Source organism: Sturnus vulgaris, chromosome 10, assembly GCF_052056855.1.
Source record: "Sturnus vulgaris isolate bStuVul1 chromosome 10, bStuVul1.hap1, whole genome shotgun sequence".
Classification (NCBI taxonomy): domain Eukaryota; kingdom Metazoa; phylum Chordata; class Aves; order Passeriformes; family Sturnidae; genus Sturnus; species Sturnus vulgaris.
Genome location: NC_142252.1, coordinates 17,498,911 through 17,519,997, shown reverse-complemented (window position 1 = coordinate 17,519,997; position 21,087 = coordinate 17,498,911). Strand labels below are relative to the sequence as shown.

At 42.7% G+C, this 21,087-nt stretch overlaps 2 protein-coding genes across 10 annotated transcripts in view; one reads left to right on the top strand and one right to left on the bottom strand.

Moving 5' to 3' along the window:
• The window catches only part of MCF2L2 (MCF.2 cell line derived transforming sequence-like 2), a 159,684-nt gene that overhangs the window by 57,808 nt on the left and 80,789 nt on the right, over positions 1–21,087 (bottom strand). The window lies entirely within an intron of this gene.
• Positions 53–20,520, top strand: B3GNT5 (UDP-GlcNAc:betaGal beta-1,3-N-acetylglucosaminyltransferase 5). Of its 3 annotated transcripts, none has more exons than XM_088170472.1 (2): positions 53–163; positions 16,087–20,520. In XM_088170472.1, exon 2 carries the CDS (start codon positions 16,413–16,415, stop codon positions 17,547–17,549), a length of 1,137 nt encoding a protein of 378 aa, XP_088026598.1. In that variant the 5' UTR covers positions 53–163; positions 16,087–16,412; the 3' UTR covers positions 17,550–20,520. The 3 variants fall into 3 exon arrangements, with proteins under 3 accessions (XP_088026598.1, XP_088026599.1, XP_014727043.1); XM_088170473.1 differs by lacking the exon at positions 53–163 and adding an exon at positions 1,486–1,874; XM_014871557.2 differs by lacking the exon at positions 53–163 and adding an exon at positions 1,486–1,973.

Sequence of the window (21,087 nt, the reverse complement as noted above, 5' to 3'; positions counted from 1 at the left end):
CGAGGAGCGAGCCCGGCCCGGGCGCGGGGAGCGCGGCGCAGGGGGCGGAGCCGGTGGCTCCCGGGCCGCCGGAGCCCGTCTGCAGCCGGGGAGCGCGGTGGCCCGGCCTGTCCCTGCTCCCGAAGAAGCCAGCGGAGGAGAAAGCAGCTCTCCGGCCGGTTTGGTAGGTGAGGTGCGGGAATCTCTGCTGGGTGTCGTCCCGCTGCCCCTCGCGCTTTCTGAACTAACAGCAGCCGCGTTGTTCGCTCCTCTGACGGCTAAAGCGAGGAGCCGGGTAATTAAAATGAGAGAAAATACTCTGTTTTTCTAAACGCTATTTTAGCACTCAGGCTTCAGGGACTGTAAGAGCTGGTCTGTTCAGGGGAGGAGGGTGTCTCACTTCTCGGCGTTTCAGGAATTGCGGTTTTCTGCTTTGGACGAACGAGTTTTCCAACTGCTTTGTTTCCAAGGTTTCGGTGCAGACCGCATCCATTAACGCCGTACTCGCTTGCCCCTCTCCCATCCTAAAGAAGGGTCTTGCTAGGGTTTGGGATTTCAAATTCCTGTGATAAACGAGACCCAAACTTCATTGTAGTTTTGATGTCTGTTCTGCGTAACCTTTTAGCAGATTCCCCCCAAATTTCTGATTGTCTGGCAGTTGATTATGTTTAAGGAAAAGAAGAAAAAAAAAAAAAGGCAGGAAAATATCAGGCTTTTTGTGGCCCTTTCAGAGTCTTTCTCATGCCCTGAGTCTTGGAGGGAAAACTCGCGGCCACTCGAGCATTGCGGTGAAACAACCCATTCAAAGGCGCGCCGTTTTCTCCCGCCCCTTGTTCCAACAGCCCCTCCTGGCTTCCTACTTCTCCAAACTAATCTTTTTCTACATTAAAAGTGTGGGGTTTGTTGTTTTATTTTCTTCCTCCACTGTTCCCACACAAGAAACTCGCAGATCAGGCTGGGAGTTTCTCCGTGCAGCCCTGCGTTGCAACACGGGGACGCGCCCCCGAGAGCGCCGGGGCTGCCGCCCGCCCGCCGAGCGCGGCGCTGCTCGGGGAACGTGGGCACGGAGCTGCCGCCGCCCCGAGCAGTTTTTGGGCACCCCGGAGGAAAAATCGGCAGCAGAAATCGCATTAGGCAAAAGGAAGAGAATGAACGTTTTCAAAAAGGTCGTTTGCGCTAAGCAAAGCTTACCCAAAAAAAGTATATATATATATATTTTTTTTTGTCTTGGCCAGGCTGCGGAGCTCCCGAGGGGGAGGCTGGCGGTGGGGGGTGTGCAGGGACGGGCCCGCCGGCCCCCGCCTTTGTTCCCCCGAAGGGGCGCCCGCAGCCGCATGGCTGGAAGCTGCTCCCTGCCCGCCGCCCCTCCCAGGCCGCTCCCGGCTCCGCGGGTGCTCCGGAGGATGGGGATGGGGGAAGGCGCGGTCCGGGGAGGATCACCATCGGTCTGCGCTGAACTGGGGGGTCGCGGGGCTGCCGGGAGGCGGCAACAGCCATCGGGACAAACATCGTGGGGGCGGCGGGCTGTCCTCCGGCCCGCGACTTTCCCGCTGTGGTCGATTCTCCTGGGTTTCCAAGCTTTCGGGAGATCTGGGGATGCCCTTGTTGCCGCGCCGGGAGGCGGGAGCTGGGTAGAGCAGCGGGTTCGGCAGGGCTGGGGGCGACGGGGCCCCAGGAAAGGGGGAACTGCCGTGCTCAGCCGATCTGCGGGGAGCATACAAAACACCTGAGCTCTTTTGGGGACGGTAGCATCCTTAACCGCTTCTGCGCAAGATCTCGGGAGTATCCGGAGACGGGAGACTGGCATTACGCCCGTGTAAGCAACTACATGGAGTGCAAGACAATGATATGAGCCCCTGTAACTGTCTTGGCTCTGCACGGCAGTAGAGAACTCGGTACGTGCTGCAGCAGCGTCATCTCGGGACTACCCAGGCACATGCCTGAGGATCTCGTAGCAGCAGTGTTGAAACTACCAGTTCATCTGCTGAAATCTGGTTTGTATGATGCTGTCTTGTTCTCACTTCTCCCCGGTTCTTGCATTTCTTCTAGCAGTTGGAATGGGAAAAGGATGGGGCTAGAAAAGGAATGGATTAATTTTTGAAAGGGAAAATAGCTGCAATCTAAGGGTTTTTTCCTTTTTTTGTTGAATAGGGCAGGAGACAGTAAGTCACTGTTGATAACAGCCATGGAATATTCTAGCAATATTCCAGAACCTTGGACTGTCACATAGAGCTGGGTGTTGCTCTGGTATTACGGAAGTTACTGGTTGTTTTGCCTAGAACTAGTTTCATAGAAGTCCACCATCTATTATATACAGAAATGTAGTATCACAGTAAAAATGTGAGCTTTTTTTACAGGTAAGGGGTTTGGAGTTTGTTTGTTCGTTTTTCTGCTTAGAAGTATAATAGTATCTGCTTACTGATCGTCTTCCACTAAGTGAAACAAAACTGTATCACTTTCTGCTTTCTCTGAGATCCCAAATTATTGAGAAACAAGCTGGTTGCTCCTATTGCCCGAAGCAGTAGTTGGGACAGTCTCTCTGACATCTGGCCAAACTGGAGTAGTGAGTACTGGTGCTAGGAATGGTAATTCACTTATAGATTAGGGAGAAGCATGTGGAAAACCCTGCAAGTCATGGCTTATCGTTGGAAATGCCAGTGGCTGATGTGTTTGGTGTCACTCTGCACCTGCAGTGTTACAGCATCCAGGATGTGCTGAGCATTGTCTCTGCCATGGTTATCCCTCTGCCTGAGCAGTTGTCCAGGTAATCCTCGAACTTGAAGATGTTGGTTACTGGAAGTACAGAAGTACTGAGGGGGTTTTATTGCTGGGAAACCTCCCTGTGGCATTGTGTTACTGCTGGGTCTGTGGGTCTGGCTGGGCCTTGGGACTGGCAGAAAGAGGTGGAGGGAACCAGAACGTGAATGACTAGCACTGTACTACTGCGATGGACTAGCATTGCACTACTGGCTCTTCCTTCCATGTGGCACTTGCAGAGTTTAGTCAGATACTTTCCTTAACTTCCTAGGATGTACACATCTCAAGTGAGGCTACCTCATTATTCAGCAGACCTCAGTAATAACTAATCTTTACATTCCTGTGGAAAGCAGCATGGCCCACCTCTGTCAGGTTGGCCAAAAGTGAAAGCGGGATTTTTCACTGATGAAGGAGATGTATATTTGGATTCTTTGCAACATTTGGGAGATTGTGGTCCAGATCCTGAACTGAGATCTGTGCATTACTGAGTCTTCAAAAACTGAAATAATAGTCATGGATATTAGAGGTTCCCCTCTTTCATAAGTTTGCCAGGTAGAACATTTGTCCTTGACAGCAATGGGGAGAATTCTGTGGAAGGATCTTTGAAAGATGACACTTGACCTAAATTTTATAGTCAATGGAGAAACCACCACAATGCATGGAAGTAGGATGATGACACACCTTGATTTGGGAATTGCAACATTTTAGAATGAACCTGTACCAGTCCTGAAGTTTTTGCTTGGCTGGCTGTGTAGTCTGATCTTCAGCTCAGAATTGTGCTTGGAGGTGCTCTGGCTGCTACATGCCCAAATAACGCTAAATCTAATAGATCCCAAGGCTGCAAACAGATAACCTCAGAAGAAGGGAATGTTGTAAGCAAAAGCAACTTAGCTGGCAGGACTGTTGAAGTAGAACATACATGTACACGCTGCAAAGACCACAGCCTGTAGGATTTCCTGCCTTGGCTTTCTGCAAAGTAGTTCCATGAGGTCAAGGTTGACTGATACCAGCTCCACATTTCTGAATGCAGATTAAAACTTGAATAAAAAAGTGGTCACTTAGAACTCCCAGGAATGCTGCCATGCCCTGAAGGTGCACGACCACCTTTCAGGTGCAGCTGCTCAACCTCACCAACTCAGGTGAGGCAAGAACTTGTTAATAAAGAACTTCTTTTGTCAACACAGAGCATATTGTTGTAGGTGCTTTGGGACACGGCAGCAAAGGAAGGGATTTGATTGGTCCTTTGCATTCAGAGCTAAGGAAAGCTTCTTCAAATTGAACATGCCTGCTATCACTGCTCACATTTCTTCTCCTGTTGTATCCTGCATCATTTGTTTCTTCCAGTCTCACTTCCACAAAGACTTGAGAAGGCTTCTCAGACAAAACAGACATTTTGTCCTAGGACAGAAAACTTAGTTTTTTTGCTCTTTAAACTGCTACTCATCAGTAGCAGTTTGCAAACAGCACTGCAGCCTCTGTCCTCAGCCTTCAATTAGATGTGTTTTTGTAAGGAATATGAAACAGAGGAAGGATAAATTTTCTGCCACTTGACTTGGCTAACTAAAGGATGCTTAGTCTTTAACTTTGCATCAGACTGTGCAATCCATGTGTTTTATTGTTAAAACCACATAAAGTGCTTTCACAACTCTTCCTTGTAGCTTTCCTGACTTTCCAATAACATATTTATTCACTACATTTTTGGTAGGAAGCCTTCTAGTGGGTAATAAGGTGGCAAAGGTACCATATCTATGAGTAATTGTTTTTGGAGGTTCCAGCTGCTTTGTCAGCAAGACCTGAGTAAAGTCCTGCGGTAATTACAAATACTGGTTTGCTCGTGTATTGTTCTTTAAGTTCAACTTTCTAGAACGATCAGGCTTCTTTAGCGACATCTTTGTTTTTCCTTCTTAAGTCATGCCTTAAATCATCCCTGCCTTGCAAGCCTCTGCTCCTATCTTTGTAGCTTCCTTCTACAGTCCACAGACTGGTGTTCTGTCTCTCATTGAATTGCATTTTTAATTTCTACTTAACTCCGTTTCACTAAACCGTCCTCATAGCAATTTCTAATCTGGGGTTGTGTGTATGCAAGTGCTGTAGGTAGTTTGTTACATTCTTGCCCTTATATTAATCTTGCAAAGAAGTGTGTGTGTGTCTATACACACATATATACAACAGACATGTATCTTTAGATATGTAAAAGTATTATTTTACTGACTCTTGATGTGACCTCTTATCCCTTTCTCCAAAGTTGAGACAAGCATTTCTTGTTAAATGCAAATACACAAGTTCCTTCATTTAATTTACAAAGACTGTCGTCTTGGAGAAATCTCACCGCTTATTAAACACTTTGGGAGTGTTTTGCAACTCCTTTGTTTGACTTTTCTTATCTGACTTGTATCTTGAAGCTAGGCCCGAGGAACTCTTTGCTTAGTCCTCTGTTTTGTGGCTTGTTGTGGCTGCTTGTTAGCAGCTCTCGGTGAGGACACTTGAGCCATGGTGAGCTGGAATTGCAGGATGCTGTTCCTCAGTGGCTGCAGCTCTGTGCTCCTCCTAAGTGCATGGGGTTAGAGAGGAGGGGTGCTTTGCTTTGCTTTTCTGCCGTGAGCCTGTGCTCATCCTGCTCCCCATATTTAATAACAACTAAAAGAAGGCAAGTATCTCCTGTTCAATCCCTGCCCTCGTTGCATTGCAGAAGAGGCTGTATAAAAGCCAAAATTCTCCTTAGTTCCCACAGAAGTAGGAGAGGATTAATGGAATTCATCCCACCCCGTTTGCAGACAGGCTTAAACAAAGCCTTGCACCGCTATTATCCCAGCCAATCTGCAGCTCCTTTGTATATGCTGAGGTCGTTCTTGATCCACATTATCCTAAAATCTGGAATGCTTATGTCTTTCTGGCTGGCTTGCGGCTACAATGGAGACCCCCCAATATGCAAGTAGATGCCTTCAGTACTGAATTTGGTTTTAAATTTTCAAAGAACTATCAGCTTGTGATGTGAAATATATGACTTAAAAATATTTGTCTTGAAAATTTTAAAATGCGTAAACTACATAAGAACCTTGAAACTTCTGTAATCATAAAAGAATTGAAATCAAACATTTCACTACTGAACTAATGGAAAAGGATAGATGAATCCAGATCTCACAGAAGTACTAAATCAGTGGTGAAACATTATCCTCTCCGGTCCTTTTTGGTGGCCAGCACTTTTAACAACAAAATTTGGCTGTCTTCTATAACCCTATCCCCTAACTGACAGCCCCTTCTCAAGAAGTAGGATCTTTTATACACAATGAGACTGGAGAACACGGACATTACAGCTTTGGACAGTGCTGGTTTGTTTAGGAGTTTGGTTACTCAGGCTATCTCCCGTGCCTCTTAACGTTTCTTCAGTTTCAATGCTACAACTATTTCGGGCTTTTCTTAGGCCTGTGAAGATTGTGAATGCTTTCAGAATTAAAGGCTGGAAGTTAGGAGAAATGGACAGTCTGATGTGTTACTATTTCTAGATAATGATTTGCATCAAGTTAGGGAGACTCTTTAGTTGAATTTAAGGTGCTGTTTGTGTAACTTTAATTTTAAAGTAGTTAAAAATGTAAGTTCTTTAACTTCCACTAGTATATCTTGAATGACTGGTACTTCATGCTTTTATAGAAAATACGTGTGTGTGCGTGTGTGTGTGTGTGTGTATAGTATATATAAACTTCACAGCATATGCACAGTTTTATCAAATTACTGCTGAGCTGCCCCAAATGGTAATTAATCTCTTAAGAAAATAACTGCAGTAAAAATTCTAAACAAGAAGTGAATGCATGATTGGACAGGCTGCTTGCTTGATTCAAACAGATGCATTTCCTATTAATGAAAGAAGACAACCCACTACATGGGATTATGCAAGAAGTAGACAGGGTCATTAATAACTTTCCTATTCCCTCAGCCTTGAGCAGAACACAACATTTCTCTCTTTCTGCTTAAGAGCTGGTGGTAGCTGTGCACAGCAGTGAATGGGAGGGGGTGAGGATGAACAAGGGCAGACTCTGTTCAGGGCCAAGGAACACTGGGCAATGATTGTCTCTTCTTAAGTGCATGTAGGTCTGTGGGTGTATGGAAAGATGGAGTGGCTTGGGCAATATTTGCTCTTGGTGATCTCAAGAGGAGGCCTCTGAAGTGTTGTGGTAGTGGCAGCTCCACTGCATTCGTGGGAGGGGATGAGCCATTAGGGGTCATCTTAAAGAGGTTCTCTTCCTCATTATCATTAATCAGAAAACTCAATTTTAATAATTAATTATATATGCACGTGCTTCCTTAGATGCTGATAGAAGTATTGTTTTTCTCCACAGAGCAGTTTCTTTTCTAGACTGATCCTATATTTTAAATTACTAGAGCTTTGTGTGTAAGCATGTGCTTTGCTCGAGGTACAGCTCTCTGTGTGGTAGCCTTGGACGTCGTGCTTGCTGGGTGTGTGTGTGGGTGGGGAAAGCATGGCCCTGAAACTGCAGAGCTGGATACCTCATTGACAACAGAACTGAAAACCAGGCTGTGTTCCTGGTAGATGGAAGAGTTTTTAGTAAAAGTGATGTCAGTTCTGACTGATGGGATCTTAGGATGGGAATGAGCACTACTGTTCTGCAGCCCAGCTCCCTCAAACTCTTGTGTATGTGGTTTGCAGGTTACAAGCAAACCTGAAGATTTATCTCCCTGGGCTCCACTTGTAGGTTTGCGAAAAGAAACTATCAGAGGAAAGGATTTGATGCAGAAAAGGATGATGCAAGACTTCTGTCATGCTTCGTTGTCTATTAGAGGATAAATGGTGGCTGGGTGGTAAGTCAGCAAGAGGCTTGGCTGAGGTAAATGAGACTTGCTTAAGAGGGGCAGATTTATGCAGCTGAGATGATTTGGGAAGTCTTGATGGGATGATACTCTACTATATAGACTCAAGAGTTCACCTCTGGTCTGTGCTAACTTTGGTGCAGAACAGGGAGAGTTAATCTAATAAAGCACTAAGAAAATATACCAGCTTCCGTACCCTGTAAGTTAACCAGTATATTTGATATTTTTAATTCCAACATGTTTTATCATCACTGGTCTAACTGAAAACCACAATAACTTGGCACAAAAAAGCCTTGCATCCTAATCTAAAACCGAACTTACAAATTCTCATTTGTCTGTCTTCCTGCCTCAGTGCCTACATGGTAGTGGCTCATGCAACATCCAAACTCTTACTGCAGCATGGGACACCCATCTGGAATTTGATGCTGAATTGGGGTCGTAGGCTACACTATTGTCTGAGGAAGAGGGATAGACTGGAAAGCAGATGAGAGAAAATTTACTCAGGAATGAAAATCTTAAAACCTACATATAGCCATGGTACAATGGTGTTAGCCTTCTGTTTAAACAAGCCATTCACACGCTTTCTAACTCACTACATTTTTTAAAAGTATTCTTACTGGGCAAAAGAAAAGTTTCTGAGAGGCCCAATCAAAAGGCAGCTTGAACTAGTATTACAGTTAGTTGTGTCAGTCTGAAACTTGAATTCCTCTTTTAGTTTGGCAGCTAGCACAGAAAAAGTCTGCTTCAGATAGTTGTTCAGCTTGATCTTCAGGTATGGCCTGCAGACTGGAGCAGAAATCACCTTGGGTTTATGAGGGGAAATAGGCAGGAAATGACATCTCTAGATACAGCTGCAAATAAATATTTGAATGGGCTTGCTTAAAAGGAGGCACCCGAAAAAATTATTGATTAGGTGGGGCCCTGATGTTGTAGCTCTTCAACTGGAACATGCTAAGAAACAAGGACATTCAGTATTAATGCCTATGTAGGGAATTTTCAATGTCTTGTCTTCCAGTGCTGAGTTTTGTACTGGACCCTTGACTGCTTGATATTTCACAATTGCTTTCTCTACTACGGGGAAAATAGTTTTCTTCAATGTTCAGCTCAAAGCATGCCATGTTTAATGGGATGTCCTTCTTGCAAGATTGTCTGCAATCCACTTTTGTAAAGAGGTGAATATGCTAATGTAAGACAGAAAGTAGTGGCAAGCTCTGTGTAAAATGCCTCTTGTGGTCCTTGCCCACTTTTGCAGGCAAGCTGTGTTTATAATATCCAGGGAGTAAGTGGTATTATAATCACTAGAAAATTCATTACACCACTTGCACAGAAGCTTCCAGATAAGACTCCAAATACAAGCAGAAATGATTCTACTGTAAAATGGAGAGGGAGATGACTTTCCAGAGGCTATAGTAATGGGGTAACATTAACAGCTGCAGTTAATGTGCTCTGCCCCTTTGCTACCTCTCTTTGCCTTGGTGCATGGGAGTAGAAAGGAATGTGTGCCAGTCTCATATGTCCTTAAATGCTGGCACTGGGGAAGTGAACTTACATAAATGCAGACTGCTGCTTAGTGCATCGTTAGAGCTCATTGCTGCCAAAACAGACCGTGGTGGGTGGGTTGTACAATAGGTGCCATTACAGCCTTTGTAGCTAGGTCTCAAGAGTTCTGACTTTTCTGTGTGGAAGTTAAGTGCTTAACTTAGTCCCTCCTCTCAGAACATGAGGACATGTGGCCTCAATCATGTCACTGACAGACAGAAACTTCAGAATATTATCCTTACTCAGTGTAAAGAACAGGCACTTTTCACCCAACCTGCTGCATGCAAACCAAAATAATTCATGTTGGTGCTTGTACATTTTATGCAAAATCCCTTGAACTAAATGACTCATATTTTGGAGACTCATTATGAAAATGCCGTCCTTCCTTCTAGCTTTCATGGGGAAGAGTCTGCAGTGGATATGGGAGGTTAAAACAACAGAGAACTGCAGTCTAATGTAGACTGATGCTTGAAAGATGTGGTCCTACTCCTCTCCTGCCATCTCCATAGTTTTGGGCTGTTTTGGGCAAGTGATCTTGATGAAAGCAATTTAAGAAGGCAAATCTTTCTGGAAGATGTCTCTATTTACATTGGCATGTAGCAGCTGGGAAGCTTTCAGGTCTTTTTAGAGGAAACCGGAGAAATCATTATCTTTCCTTATAGTAAGTGCAAAACCTCTGTAGAAACTAAATCTATTGGCAATTAGCTGCTTCCTAGCAGTGCTAAGCAGTTACAACCTGTTTCTGCTTCCAGCCCTGAAGGTGATGCCTTGGGTTTTAGCTTTTATATTTTTCAGAATCTCTGCTGCCTAATGTGTAACTCTGAAACTTCATATTAGGTGTTAGTAAGATCTCTTCACAGGGTAGTTAGACAAAACAATTCCTTCCCAGCTAGAGAATCAAGGACACCCATTACCCAAAAAGCAGAAACAACAGTGAGGGAAAGGGGGCAAACCAAGGGGCTGAGACTTCATAGCCTGGGGCTGTAGTTGGATAATTGACCCCAATATGTAGATGAAGCAAAACTTATAAAAGTGTAAAGACTCATGACAGGGATCCATCTTGGATTTGATTTGGGTGTAGCCCCATCCGAGCTCTTGCACTGCCCAAGGTGTATCCTTTCAATAAATACCTGTTTTATTCCATTTGCTCTATCTAGTCTCTGTTCCAGGTCAGCCTTTCCAGGCATCAAAGGAATTGAACTGCTTTACTCAATTGCCATCTAAAGCTTTGCCATCCTTTTAATTTCTCTGCCAACACTGCTCAGCACGTTTTAGCTAACAGTGAGAATCAGCAATTGGGCACAGCTTCAAATGGCTCATTTTTCTAGCTGGTGGTGTAGTTATTCTGATACAGAACTACCCTGGACAAAGTGCTGTGCTTCAATGTCCATTATTTTTAATAAAGGAATTCCTCTTGACTGAGCAATTTCAGTTCAAAATCATTCAATAAATAATCATTTAAGCAGTTCGTGTTTTGGAAAGTGTTGGATGTTCACCTTCATGGAAAGTCAGGTGTCTGTTCAACCTGAGAAGTCCTCCACACATGCACAAAGAGGATGTAAGAATGCTGGTGTACCATCCCAAGAAAATACACCCTGAGTAGGAGCTGCAGGCAAACTCATGAGCTTGCGGGTGAAGCTTGCATTGGAGGTTGAAGAAGATGGGTTATATGTTCTTGAAACAAAATTTGCAAAGCTATGACTACAATGACTGTCAGTCATTGCTGCATTATGTTCCTTATTGATGCAACATCTGTGACCTGATTCTAAACTTTTCATAGATCTTTGGAGCACTGGACTGTTTCTTTTTGTTAATTCCATTGCCATTGTGACCATGTTTTCCTCCAGAATACTTGTCTGAATTGGCTTCCATTTCTCAACAGTTTGGACAGAACAAAGTGTCACAGGGGAAGTTTTGACATTTTTGAAATTATTTTCTTTGAAGGCTATTTGTGACTTCTTTTCATCTTGGTGCTTGCAAACTATGTAGGAGGGCAGCCTTAGCTAAGTAATTTACTGCATCTCTTTTCCTAGTGACCTTCTGTCACTATGGCAGGAAGTCCTAGAACTGCCAGGAACTGTTCTCCTTTTCATGACATGGCTCACATAAAAGAAGAACCTGAAGATTAGTTTCAAAGGAAGTGCTTATTATATAAGAAGTTTTTTAAAATATTGGGAAGTGAAGAAGGAGGACATATGCCAGGAAAGAGATGACAGATAACATGACTTGTGAAGACATGTCAGCAACAGAGGAATCAGAGGAACCTGGGTTACATAATCTTGTAGCTAAAGCTGTAAGCAGCAAACTCCATTCAGGCTTTGTTCCCACTGACTTAGACATATACCTTCTTAATCTTCAATTAGTCAATCATAATGAAAAATCGTTAAAACCTGTGTTTTGATGGCTTATTTGATGTGTGAACTTTACTAGATTTTCTTCAGACTTTGGGTATGAACAGTATATAAATCAATACTAGAGATGGAAGAGTTCAATTTCACAGGAATAATAACTGTTTAAATTGCTTCAAAAAGAGCAAAAAAAGTTTTGAACTCTACTTAACAAACAAAACGCAAACATATTAAGACATGTTCTTTGGACCCGATAGCCCCTTTCTAAACAGATTTTGAAAACCTCAAGAAAATCCAACCTACTCCTTTCAGGATTGTACCATCCTTACACTAGGCTTGACATGTCTCTGCATTTAAAGCCAGACAGTGATAATCTTGGCCCATGCAGCTTTAACTGCAGCATATCTGCCTCTGTCACCTCTGTGGCTGGGCACATTCCTTTAGTGCTGTAGAAGTGGTGTTGTAGCTTAGAGGACATCTTGTCACCCTGTGACATCTGATGTCAGGATGGAGGAAGCAGGATGGAATGCAGCTGAAACAGGAGAGAGCATCTTTACAATGAGCCCTCTAACCTGGGCATCCACACCAGTGTCAAACAAGCTGATATGGAGTAGCCCTTGTGACAGAACTATCCTGACCTTAAAGGAAAAGCCTGTCCGAGGGCTCCAAAATTTCTGTTGTACAAGAGCCTGGAAGTAGGCAGGGAATTGAAAAGACTGAAAGTTTTAGAAACAACACTGTGTTACATCTGGTTCTACAAAAGAAAACGCTTGAGCTCTGTTGTGTACTTCGGTTAGGCACAGCTTGACCTCAATTAGCCACTTTCTGATACTTCCTTCAGGGCTTCAGCAGGTTGTTTTTTGGGGACAAGAGGATGGGTGGAGCTGAATTTGGATTGTTGAGCAACAATATGACCTCCAGAGCTGTTGCAAGCTGTGGAACATTGGTGTGGTAAGGATGAAAGGGCAGAGTGACAGTGAGGCTGTCCCCAACAGCCAAGGACAAAACATGGACATAGAAAGCAGCAGCTCTTCAGATTACTTTTGTTTGGAACTAGATGATGTTTGAGGTCTTCAATCTTTCTGGCAGGTCTTCTGAACTTTAACCAAGAGTTGCTGATGCAAAACGGCCACTTGCTGCAAGTTGATAAATGTAAAATGTAAAAGTAAAAAATGTTTCCATTTAAAATAGTGTTTCCTGGTATATCCTGCATTGCCTGGCAAAGCCACTTGTGCTCTGAACTTATCTTCTGTCCTATGTGGGAAGAGTGAAAAATAACTATACATTATGATTTTTGTCCTAAAATACATGTTGTACCGAGATGTGGTGTATTGAAGCCCAGCTTGTATACGGTACCACATGACAAAATTTGTAACTGGGAGTTTTGAGATGTTCTCTCTGGGCAGTCCTAGTGGTCTCTTAGGGTTTAGGTTTTTATCAGGGTGGCGTTAGTTGGAAAAAATCTCAATGTTGGATGTCTTTTGTGTAAATGTTGTCTCTTTGTGGCTCTTCCTGTGATGGTCTGTGCCTCTGGTGTCTCATGTCTAGGGTGTCTTTATTTTTCTTTAGGATGTGCCTTGTCTGTCTCTCCTTAGTTGACTTTCCAAAACTGTTCTATTTCTATCCGGAAACAAACTTCACACTGACTTTTTTCAAAAATTAAAGTAGGGTCCCTAAGGATTTGCTTTTCCATAGTGGTCACTCTACAAACTGTTGAGTTTGCAAGTTAAACTATGCCAGTTGTTCTTTCACCCTAGAATATATTCCAAATGCAAAACATAGAACAGTGAACAGTTGCTACAATGAGTCATGCTTGTGGAAGTATTGAAAGGTTAAATAACAAACTCCTTTGGCAAAGACAGGATTGCTACAGGATGGCAAAAACTTGCACTACTTGCAGCTAGGGGGATTACCACAGACAGTTCTAATCATAAATCTGCTGGCAAGAAAGGCAGTTACAGGAATTGTACATGGATGCTTGGTTTTTACAATCTTTCTCCAATCTTAGAGCGGATCTAACAGCTTTCAAGCCACAAGTAAGAAAATGCACAACAAGAGGAAAAACACCTTAATTATGGTCAGAAAAATGACTGTCAAGCCCGGTTTTATCTGTTCCATGGTGTTTCCTCCTGCTAGGGAGAACATTGGTGAATTGGATTGTTTTCTTTTCCTGGAATGATGAAATCTAAATAGCAGCAAATAGCTCCTGTGGTGTCTCAACCTGTTTTCCTGTTAAGGGAAGGAGAACATGACTAAGCCCAAAGGCTGGGTCTTGTAAATGGGCTATAAAAAGTTCTGACGGTCAAAGAGACTCTACTGGCACATTTGTACCTTCAGTGCAAGTCCATGCTTTTTTTGAAGAGAGATGGGCAAGTGGGTATAGACCTCCTTAAATTTTATCAATATTGTTCATCTAAAGTCACATTTTAAAGTTTCACCTGAGGTATTTTTCTGAGGAGGATTCTGACCAACTTTTGTCTACTAATGGTTCATCTCATTCCACTGAACTAGAACAAGGAAAAGACAGACTAGTCTGTCCCAGCCCTCAGCCAGTTAATTTTATGGCTTTTTATTTTTCTCATAAGAAAAGCTTAAGTTCTCTTTCCAGCATCCCTGACTTCAGGAAAGGGTGCTAGGGAGCAGAAAACTCAGTCTATGCATGCCTCTTGTCCCCTGCTAGCTGCTCCATATTTAAAGCTGCTTCCATGATGTGTTTTGTGGTGTATTTTTTTGGTGGGTGTGTGGGTTTGGTTTGAGTGTTGTTGTTGGTTTTAGTTTTTTTCTGGAGGCTGTTCTTTTTCCCTAGTGGGGAATAACTGTCATGTAGGTTAGTTTCACTGCTAGCTCACAGTGACCATGTCCTTTTTATCCGTGGTGTTGACTGTTGTCTCCTTTTGCCAGATGGCACTGGCAATTGCAGACTGTTTCCCAGACTTCTCATTCAAGTGTAATCTAAAAACAGTTGTATTTGGTGACGAGTATCCCAAGGTAAACTTTGCTTCAGGTGGTTAATTAGATTGCCTTGTGCTCCCTTTGCTTTCAGTCCTCTGCTTTAAGTTTATCATGATGGCAGTGAGCAATCCGACTGCCTGGTATCTTCAGACCTACTCCTCCAAAAGGAACTACCAAATGTTGGGATTTCAGCAACACTCCAGCTTGTCTGCATCCCTGTGCTTCATCTGAAACAGGAGTAAGCTTTGCAATAGTGTTCTATTGTAAAGTTGCTGAGTTTATAACTCTGAGGTGCATTGTTTAACTTCATGTTTCCAAAATAAAAAGGGTTTAAACTGATACTATAAAAAGCGCTGACTTTTATTCACCAAACTGCCCATACAGCTTTTCTGTTATGCATTACAATCTGCAATCCTCAGATACACCAATGCATGGTTTCCATTTTGAGCTGCTGGTCCCCTTCCTGGAGCACCACAAAATTGCCCCAGGTTTTCTTATCATTGTATGTACTTTGTTGTGTTCTCATCATACTATTCTAGTTGCAAGACTTCAGATGGCAAAAACAGTCTCAAAATATTTGTGCTGCACATAATTTCTGACTTGAAAGTGATAGCTTGTGTTCTCTTGCTTCAGGGGTTGTTTCCGTGCAACAAGTGCTTAGTTTGTGGGATGTCACTCCCTATGGTGCTAGTCCTACGTTTCTTGCTTGATGGCTGTTTTTGGCTTTTTATGGGATGAGCAAGTAGTTGCTAATTCAGGCTGCTCTTGTTTATTATAAAGCAGAGACAACTCCGGCTACAAGAACCAAATTTTAAAGTGCAGGGCAAGAAGGCTTTGTATTCTTCACTTAAACCCTGTCTGGTAGCTGAGACAGCAGCGCTGTAAGTGCGAGCAGCGCGGTGTGGAGAGGTGTACCCGCGGCAGGGGTGCCTAACGGGAGAGGCAGCGTGTCTGTGTGTCCGCGCGTCCGTCCCGTGTGACGCGGTGACAGCTGCGGCGGGGCCGGGCGGTAACGCCCGGGGGGGCTCGCGGCGCCTCGCGCCCCGCAACCGTTGGGCCCAACGGGCGCTCCCGTCAGACCGGCGGGGCCGAGCGGGGCCGAGCGGGGCTGAGCGGCGAGCACCGGGAGGGACGGGGCCACCGCAGACCCCGCAGGGCTGCGGGGGAAGGCCCGGAGCAGGCAAGGGGGCGGCCAGGCGGGACACGGAGCGGTGCCGGGAGGGACACGGAGCGGTACCGGGAGGGACGCGGAGCGGTGTCGGGCGCTGGCCCGGCACTCGCTGCCCCGAGAGCAGCCGCAGGGCTCCGCCTGGCTCCGAGTTTAGCAGATTGCCGGCCCAAAGGGCAATTTGTAAACCCGGCCGATTGTAGCGTGCAGCGCTCTCGGGGTTTAGAGGAATTTTAAAAGATTGTCATCTGCCGGCTAATGGCAGCTGAGGTTTCTGAGAAAGAGCTTTCTGTGTCAGTCTCCTCTCACTGGCCGCCACGAGCTTGCTCTGGGCCACCGACAGCCTCTGATCTGCTGTGCCAGTCAGTTCTTTTATTCTGGAGAGTGGGAGGGATGTGTGTATGCGGGTGGTGATGGGCAGTGACTGAGAAGTCAGCTCATTTCCATGACCAAACCTAAACCCAAATGTGTTAATAAGCTCTCTTAAACTTTTCTCCTCTCCCCCTTCAAAATCAGCAGGTATTTATCTTCATGAAGGAAAGAAACACTAGAAGTTCCGAGCTGTAGTGTTTGCTTCAAGATGCCCCAAAGGGAAAATACTCATCTGCAAGTCTCATCTTTCAAAACTGCCTGTGTTCTTTCAATCAAAGAAAAACGTTTTTTGAGAAAGATGACTTGTGAAGTCCGTGAACAAAGCTGTCTTTACAAGGATACCGAATGAAAGACATCATGCCTTACAACGGACACTTATCTTGAAGAGTGACACTGTGCTCTTATACTAAAACACAAGCACTGTAAAAACACTGATCCTGAACAAGAATAAGGATTATAAAAACTGCATCAGAATGTTTGTTAGTCCCAGAAGAGTCAGAAAATGCCATTTTTTACAGATATGTGCCACTTGCTTCATACTGTGTCTCATGATTTTTTGGGTACCGTTTGATAATCACATTGTGAGCCATATGAAGTCCTATTCCTACAGATACCTCATAAATAGCTACGAGTTTGTGAATGACAGTCTGTCTATCAGCAAGGATAATCTGAACAGAGTATCAAGCTACCAATACTTGATCAACCACAGAGAGAAATGTCAGCAGCAGGATGTCCTTCTCCTCTTGTTTGTGAAGACTTCTCCTGAAAACCGTCATCGAAGGGATGCAATTAGACAAACTTGGGGTAATGAGAAGTATGTTCGTTCTCAACTTAATGCCAACATTAAAACCCTTTTTGCTTTAGGACAACCAACAGATCATCTGCAGAAAACACAGCAGCAAAGAGAACTTGAGCTTGAAGACCAGAAATACCAAGATTTGATTCAGCAAGACTTCCTGGATACTTTTCACAATCTTACTCTTAAACTGCTTTTGCAGTTTAGCTGGGTGAATGCCTACTGTCCTCATGCCAGGTTCATTATGTCTGCAGATGATGACATATTTATCCATATGCCAAATCTCGTTGCTTATCTTCAAAGTCTCACACAAATGGGTGCTCAAGATCTCTGGATTGGTCGTGTCCATCGTGGTTCTCCTCCAGTAAGAGACAAGAGTAGCAAATACTATGTTCCATATGAAATGTACCAGTGGCCCTCTTACCCTGACTACACAGCAGGAGCTGCATATGTAGTATCAAATGATGTAGCAGCTAAAGTCTATGAGGCTTCATTGACTCTGAATACAAGTCTTTATATAGATGATGTTTTCATGGGTCTCTGTGCCAATAAAATGGGAATTGTACCACAATATCATGTATTTTTTTCTGGGGAAGGAAAGGCTCCATATCATCCCTGCATTTATAACAAGATGATGACATCTCATGGACACGTAGATGATCTTCACCAGCTCTGGAAGCAGGCTACAGATCCCAAAGTTAAAAAGATTTCTTCAGGGATTTGGGGTAGAATGTACTGCAGACTGGTCAATATTGTGCTTCTCTGTAAACTGTACTATGTGGACACATATCCTTGTTCAGCTGCGTTTTCTTAATACTTGAATATCTGCATTGAAGATCCACTGAGCCAAGACGGAGCAACAACATTTTAGGTGTTTATCCAACATATATGTAAACAGGGAAATGAGGTAAAATTTACATGTGAATATTTGGGGTGGGCAGAGGGAGAGGAAGAAGACGGTCCCAGGGTCTCAGATTCTGTTCAGAGACTTATTGGAATAGCTCTCCTGTTGTACTTCAACTTTTTACATTTTAGTCTGCTTTTTTACACTTTTCAAGGAATGCAAGTCTGGATTATAAGTGAACTATAACGGACTTGACTTCTAGACTTTGAAATGCTTGTTGATAATATTTGTTTCTTTGAGCTTGTCAGTAAGTCTTGACTGTTTTTTTGAAAGCTATGTGAACTAAGGCATGTGGCAAAAAAAAAATCTGTTGTATCAGAATGGAGTAGACCTTTCAAAGTATGAGGAAAGTGTAACTTCTGACTTGATGAATGTGACTATCACAGTAGTTTAAGGTAGTGTAAACTCTCTACAAATATTCATCATTTCTCAATGCTTCCAAAGTCAGTCTGCACAGCTGACAAATAGTCAGAGCTAGAAGTGAAGACCTGCTACAATTGTTTTCTCAAAGCTCCCTAAATCTTTGAAATAGAGAAACAGTGTTTGGATGCCCTCTCACTTGGTGGTTTGAAGTAGCAAAGAAACCCCCTTTAGAACCTGAAGCTATAAAAAAAACCAAACACTACTCATGTGACTGGTTGGGCTAATATTTCTCTGTCTTCTGAAAACTGAATCAGAATATTTTAAAAATCCAATCTTTAATAAGCAAATAATTTAAGTTAGTTTTCTAGTATTTATGATTTCCAGTATTCTAGAAGTGAAAAGCAAGTAAAAGTTCCCATGAATGTTACTTAGAGCTAGTTAAAGACTTAAAAATGCAAAATTTCATACTTGTACTAACGGAGAGGGAGGGTATTTTCTGTACAAACTTTGACTTTCCATTGAAGGGATAGAGAGATGGTGATTCACACAAACTGACTACACAAATCATAATAACTAATATATTTCTCCTGAAGTCAAAATTATCTTTAAAATTTCAGGGTTGTTTATGTCCACAAGCCCCTGTACCTTGAATATATCTCAATGTTAATATCACTTGCAAAGGAACAAAATGCCTGTGTTTTGTAGACCAAAACAGAGCTAAGTGATGTGCAAACTGCAGCCCTTATGAGTTGTCCTGTGGTGCCATAAAGATGCTGCAGAGAACCAGAGTTGCAGGCTGCCTGCAGTCCTTGCACTGCTCAGTCACGGTGCTTCCACAGACTCTCAGGACAGATACCTTAGTTGCTAATTGCCAAACCTGTGGCAGCTGTACAGGACTTGCTAGTTTAAAGCTGTGAGTAACAAACTTGGTTTAACTAACTGCTACTGCTCTTGGAGCTGTGCTGCAGGTTTTCTGGTTTGAATGGATAATGGCATCTGCCAGTGCAGACAGAATCCAGGAGTGAGCTTGCTGACTGTTCTCTGAGCTGTTCAGATGGAGGGTAGGTAGCTACTGGAACTAAGCCAAACATGTAACTTTCTATAATTGGTTTTGCAAAAGGAATAATAAGATTCCTAACTGTTCCCAAATGTTGAGCATATAAAGAGCCTACAAACAAACCATTTATCGGGGTCAGAATGATTGATGAGTATAACAGCTATACTTCAGAAGGAACAAATCTAGTTCCTTTTCTTGCCTAAACAAATGGACAATAGTTCTGGGGATGTAGACATATATATATATATATATATCTGTTGCATACAGAGAAAATAAATGCACATATAGAGAAAGTATTATTCTATATTCATCAGATTTCTAACTTGTTGTGAGCCATTTAAATCAACAAAGCTGCACAGCAAAACTGCACTGCTAGAAAAGCCACCCTGTTCACTGAAGGGAAAGAGGGTCTTCATATGCAGTATACAACCAAAATATACTAGTAAGACTATAGCCTTCCAGCATACCTACCTGCTGGGATTTGTTTTCACTCATACATGCAGAACTAAAGTAATCTCTAAGTAGCTTTAACCAGCTAACATCTAAAATGCTGCTTAAATGTAGTTGCCATTGTCTGAAAGTCACTTTTGACCATTGAAATACTTCGTTTTACAGTTGGTTTGAGCTTTGTTTGGATTGTTTCCTTAATCTTAGAAGGGCTTTGATGCTTGTAGTATGCATTTTCTTTTGCTGCAGTGAAAAGAAGTTGCTTGTTGAGTAAAAAGGAAAGCATGAAGGCACTCCTTTCAAAAAATAGAAGATACATAGAAAACTTCATATTTTCTGGTTCTAAACACAAATTAAGACTTGTACACTTCCATCAGGAATCTTTTTTAACAATAGTCTCAGTGCTCCAATGCAGGGCTGATAGGTTTTAGTTCTACAAATAAAACTGTATCAGCCTGAATGGTCACTCCTCATTAAGAGTTTGACATTGTTGCACAGCATATTTAATGCTACTTTTTTTTTACCCGTTTGTTTGGTTTGCATCAGTTTCCCTTTGATATTACTAATTTTTATACAAAGTATTCAATATTTATTCTTAAACTTTGCTCTGTACCACAGAAAGACAGTTGTTTTGTAAAATTTGTTTTGAATAAAAAGACTTATTTCTTTTAAAAAACCTAAAGAATACAGAAAAGGTAAATATTTCTTGTTGCTTTCTTTGTAACTGACATGATCGATTCTGAAACTTTTAAGTGTTGTTCTGAGTTCCTTTTTACAGGAGGACTTCAAACTCCCCCTCATTTCCCCCTGCCCACGGTGTGTGTGAAAGGCAAAATTGGTGTTCCCAAGAAAAGAGCTCACAAATTTGTTTAGCAAGCTTCTAGGTCTAAAGCTGTATAAAGTTGCCACGTATTAGAAGCTGAACCTGTTGTCAATGTTGTAATTTGTATATTCTCTTCAGGCAGCCATTCCCCTGGAGATGTGTATCTGTCTACACAAGATTTCAGATCATACTTTACACCTTTGAAAAAGTAGATGATGGTCTGGAGACCAGACATGGTATTTTTATAGGGTATAATTAAATTCAGATAATTATGATTTGTATAGCTCTCCAATTTGTGTGACATAATGTATCAAGTTAAGGTTTTTACGAATTGAGTCATTTGCATCAGGTAACTCCAGTGTATGAGACAAGGGCATAACTAAAGCATGAATTATCTAAATGATAGTGAAGAAGAGAACAAAGGAAATGAAGTCAGGATTGTGGCATTTGCTTCCTGCAGGGTGGGTTTTCTTGTGAGTTTTTTGTTTTTTGAGGGTTTTTTATTTAATTGTTCCCTTTGGCCTAGAAACTGCAGTTCAGCTAAAATTGGGTTTGCTTAATACTTTTTGTTGAAGTAAGTGTTTTAAGTATCTGATGCTTTAGAATGCATCATTAATAACATTTTTCTCAAGATTTTAAAGAAACTCGAGCTTGCAGTTAAAAAACCCAGAAGCCCCTCAGAAGTATGCAGTGAAATGTGAATATTCTGAACACTATGAGAGGGAGGATCTTTTAACACCGAGTTTTTTGTAAATACA

Bases quoted from the DNA above. Each gene is read 5' to 3' on its own strand.
- B3GNT5 (XM_088170472.1), top strand. From the start codon at position 16,413: ATGTTTGTTAGTCCCAGAAGAGTCAGAAAATGCCATTTTTTACAGATA.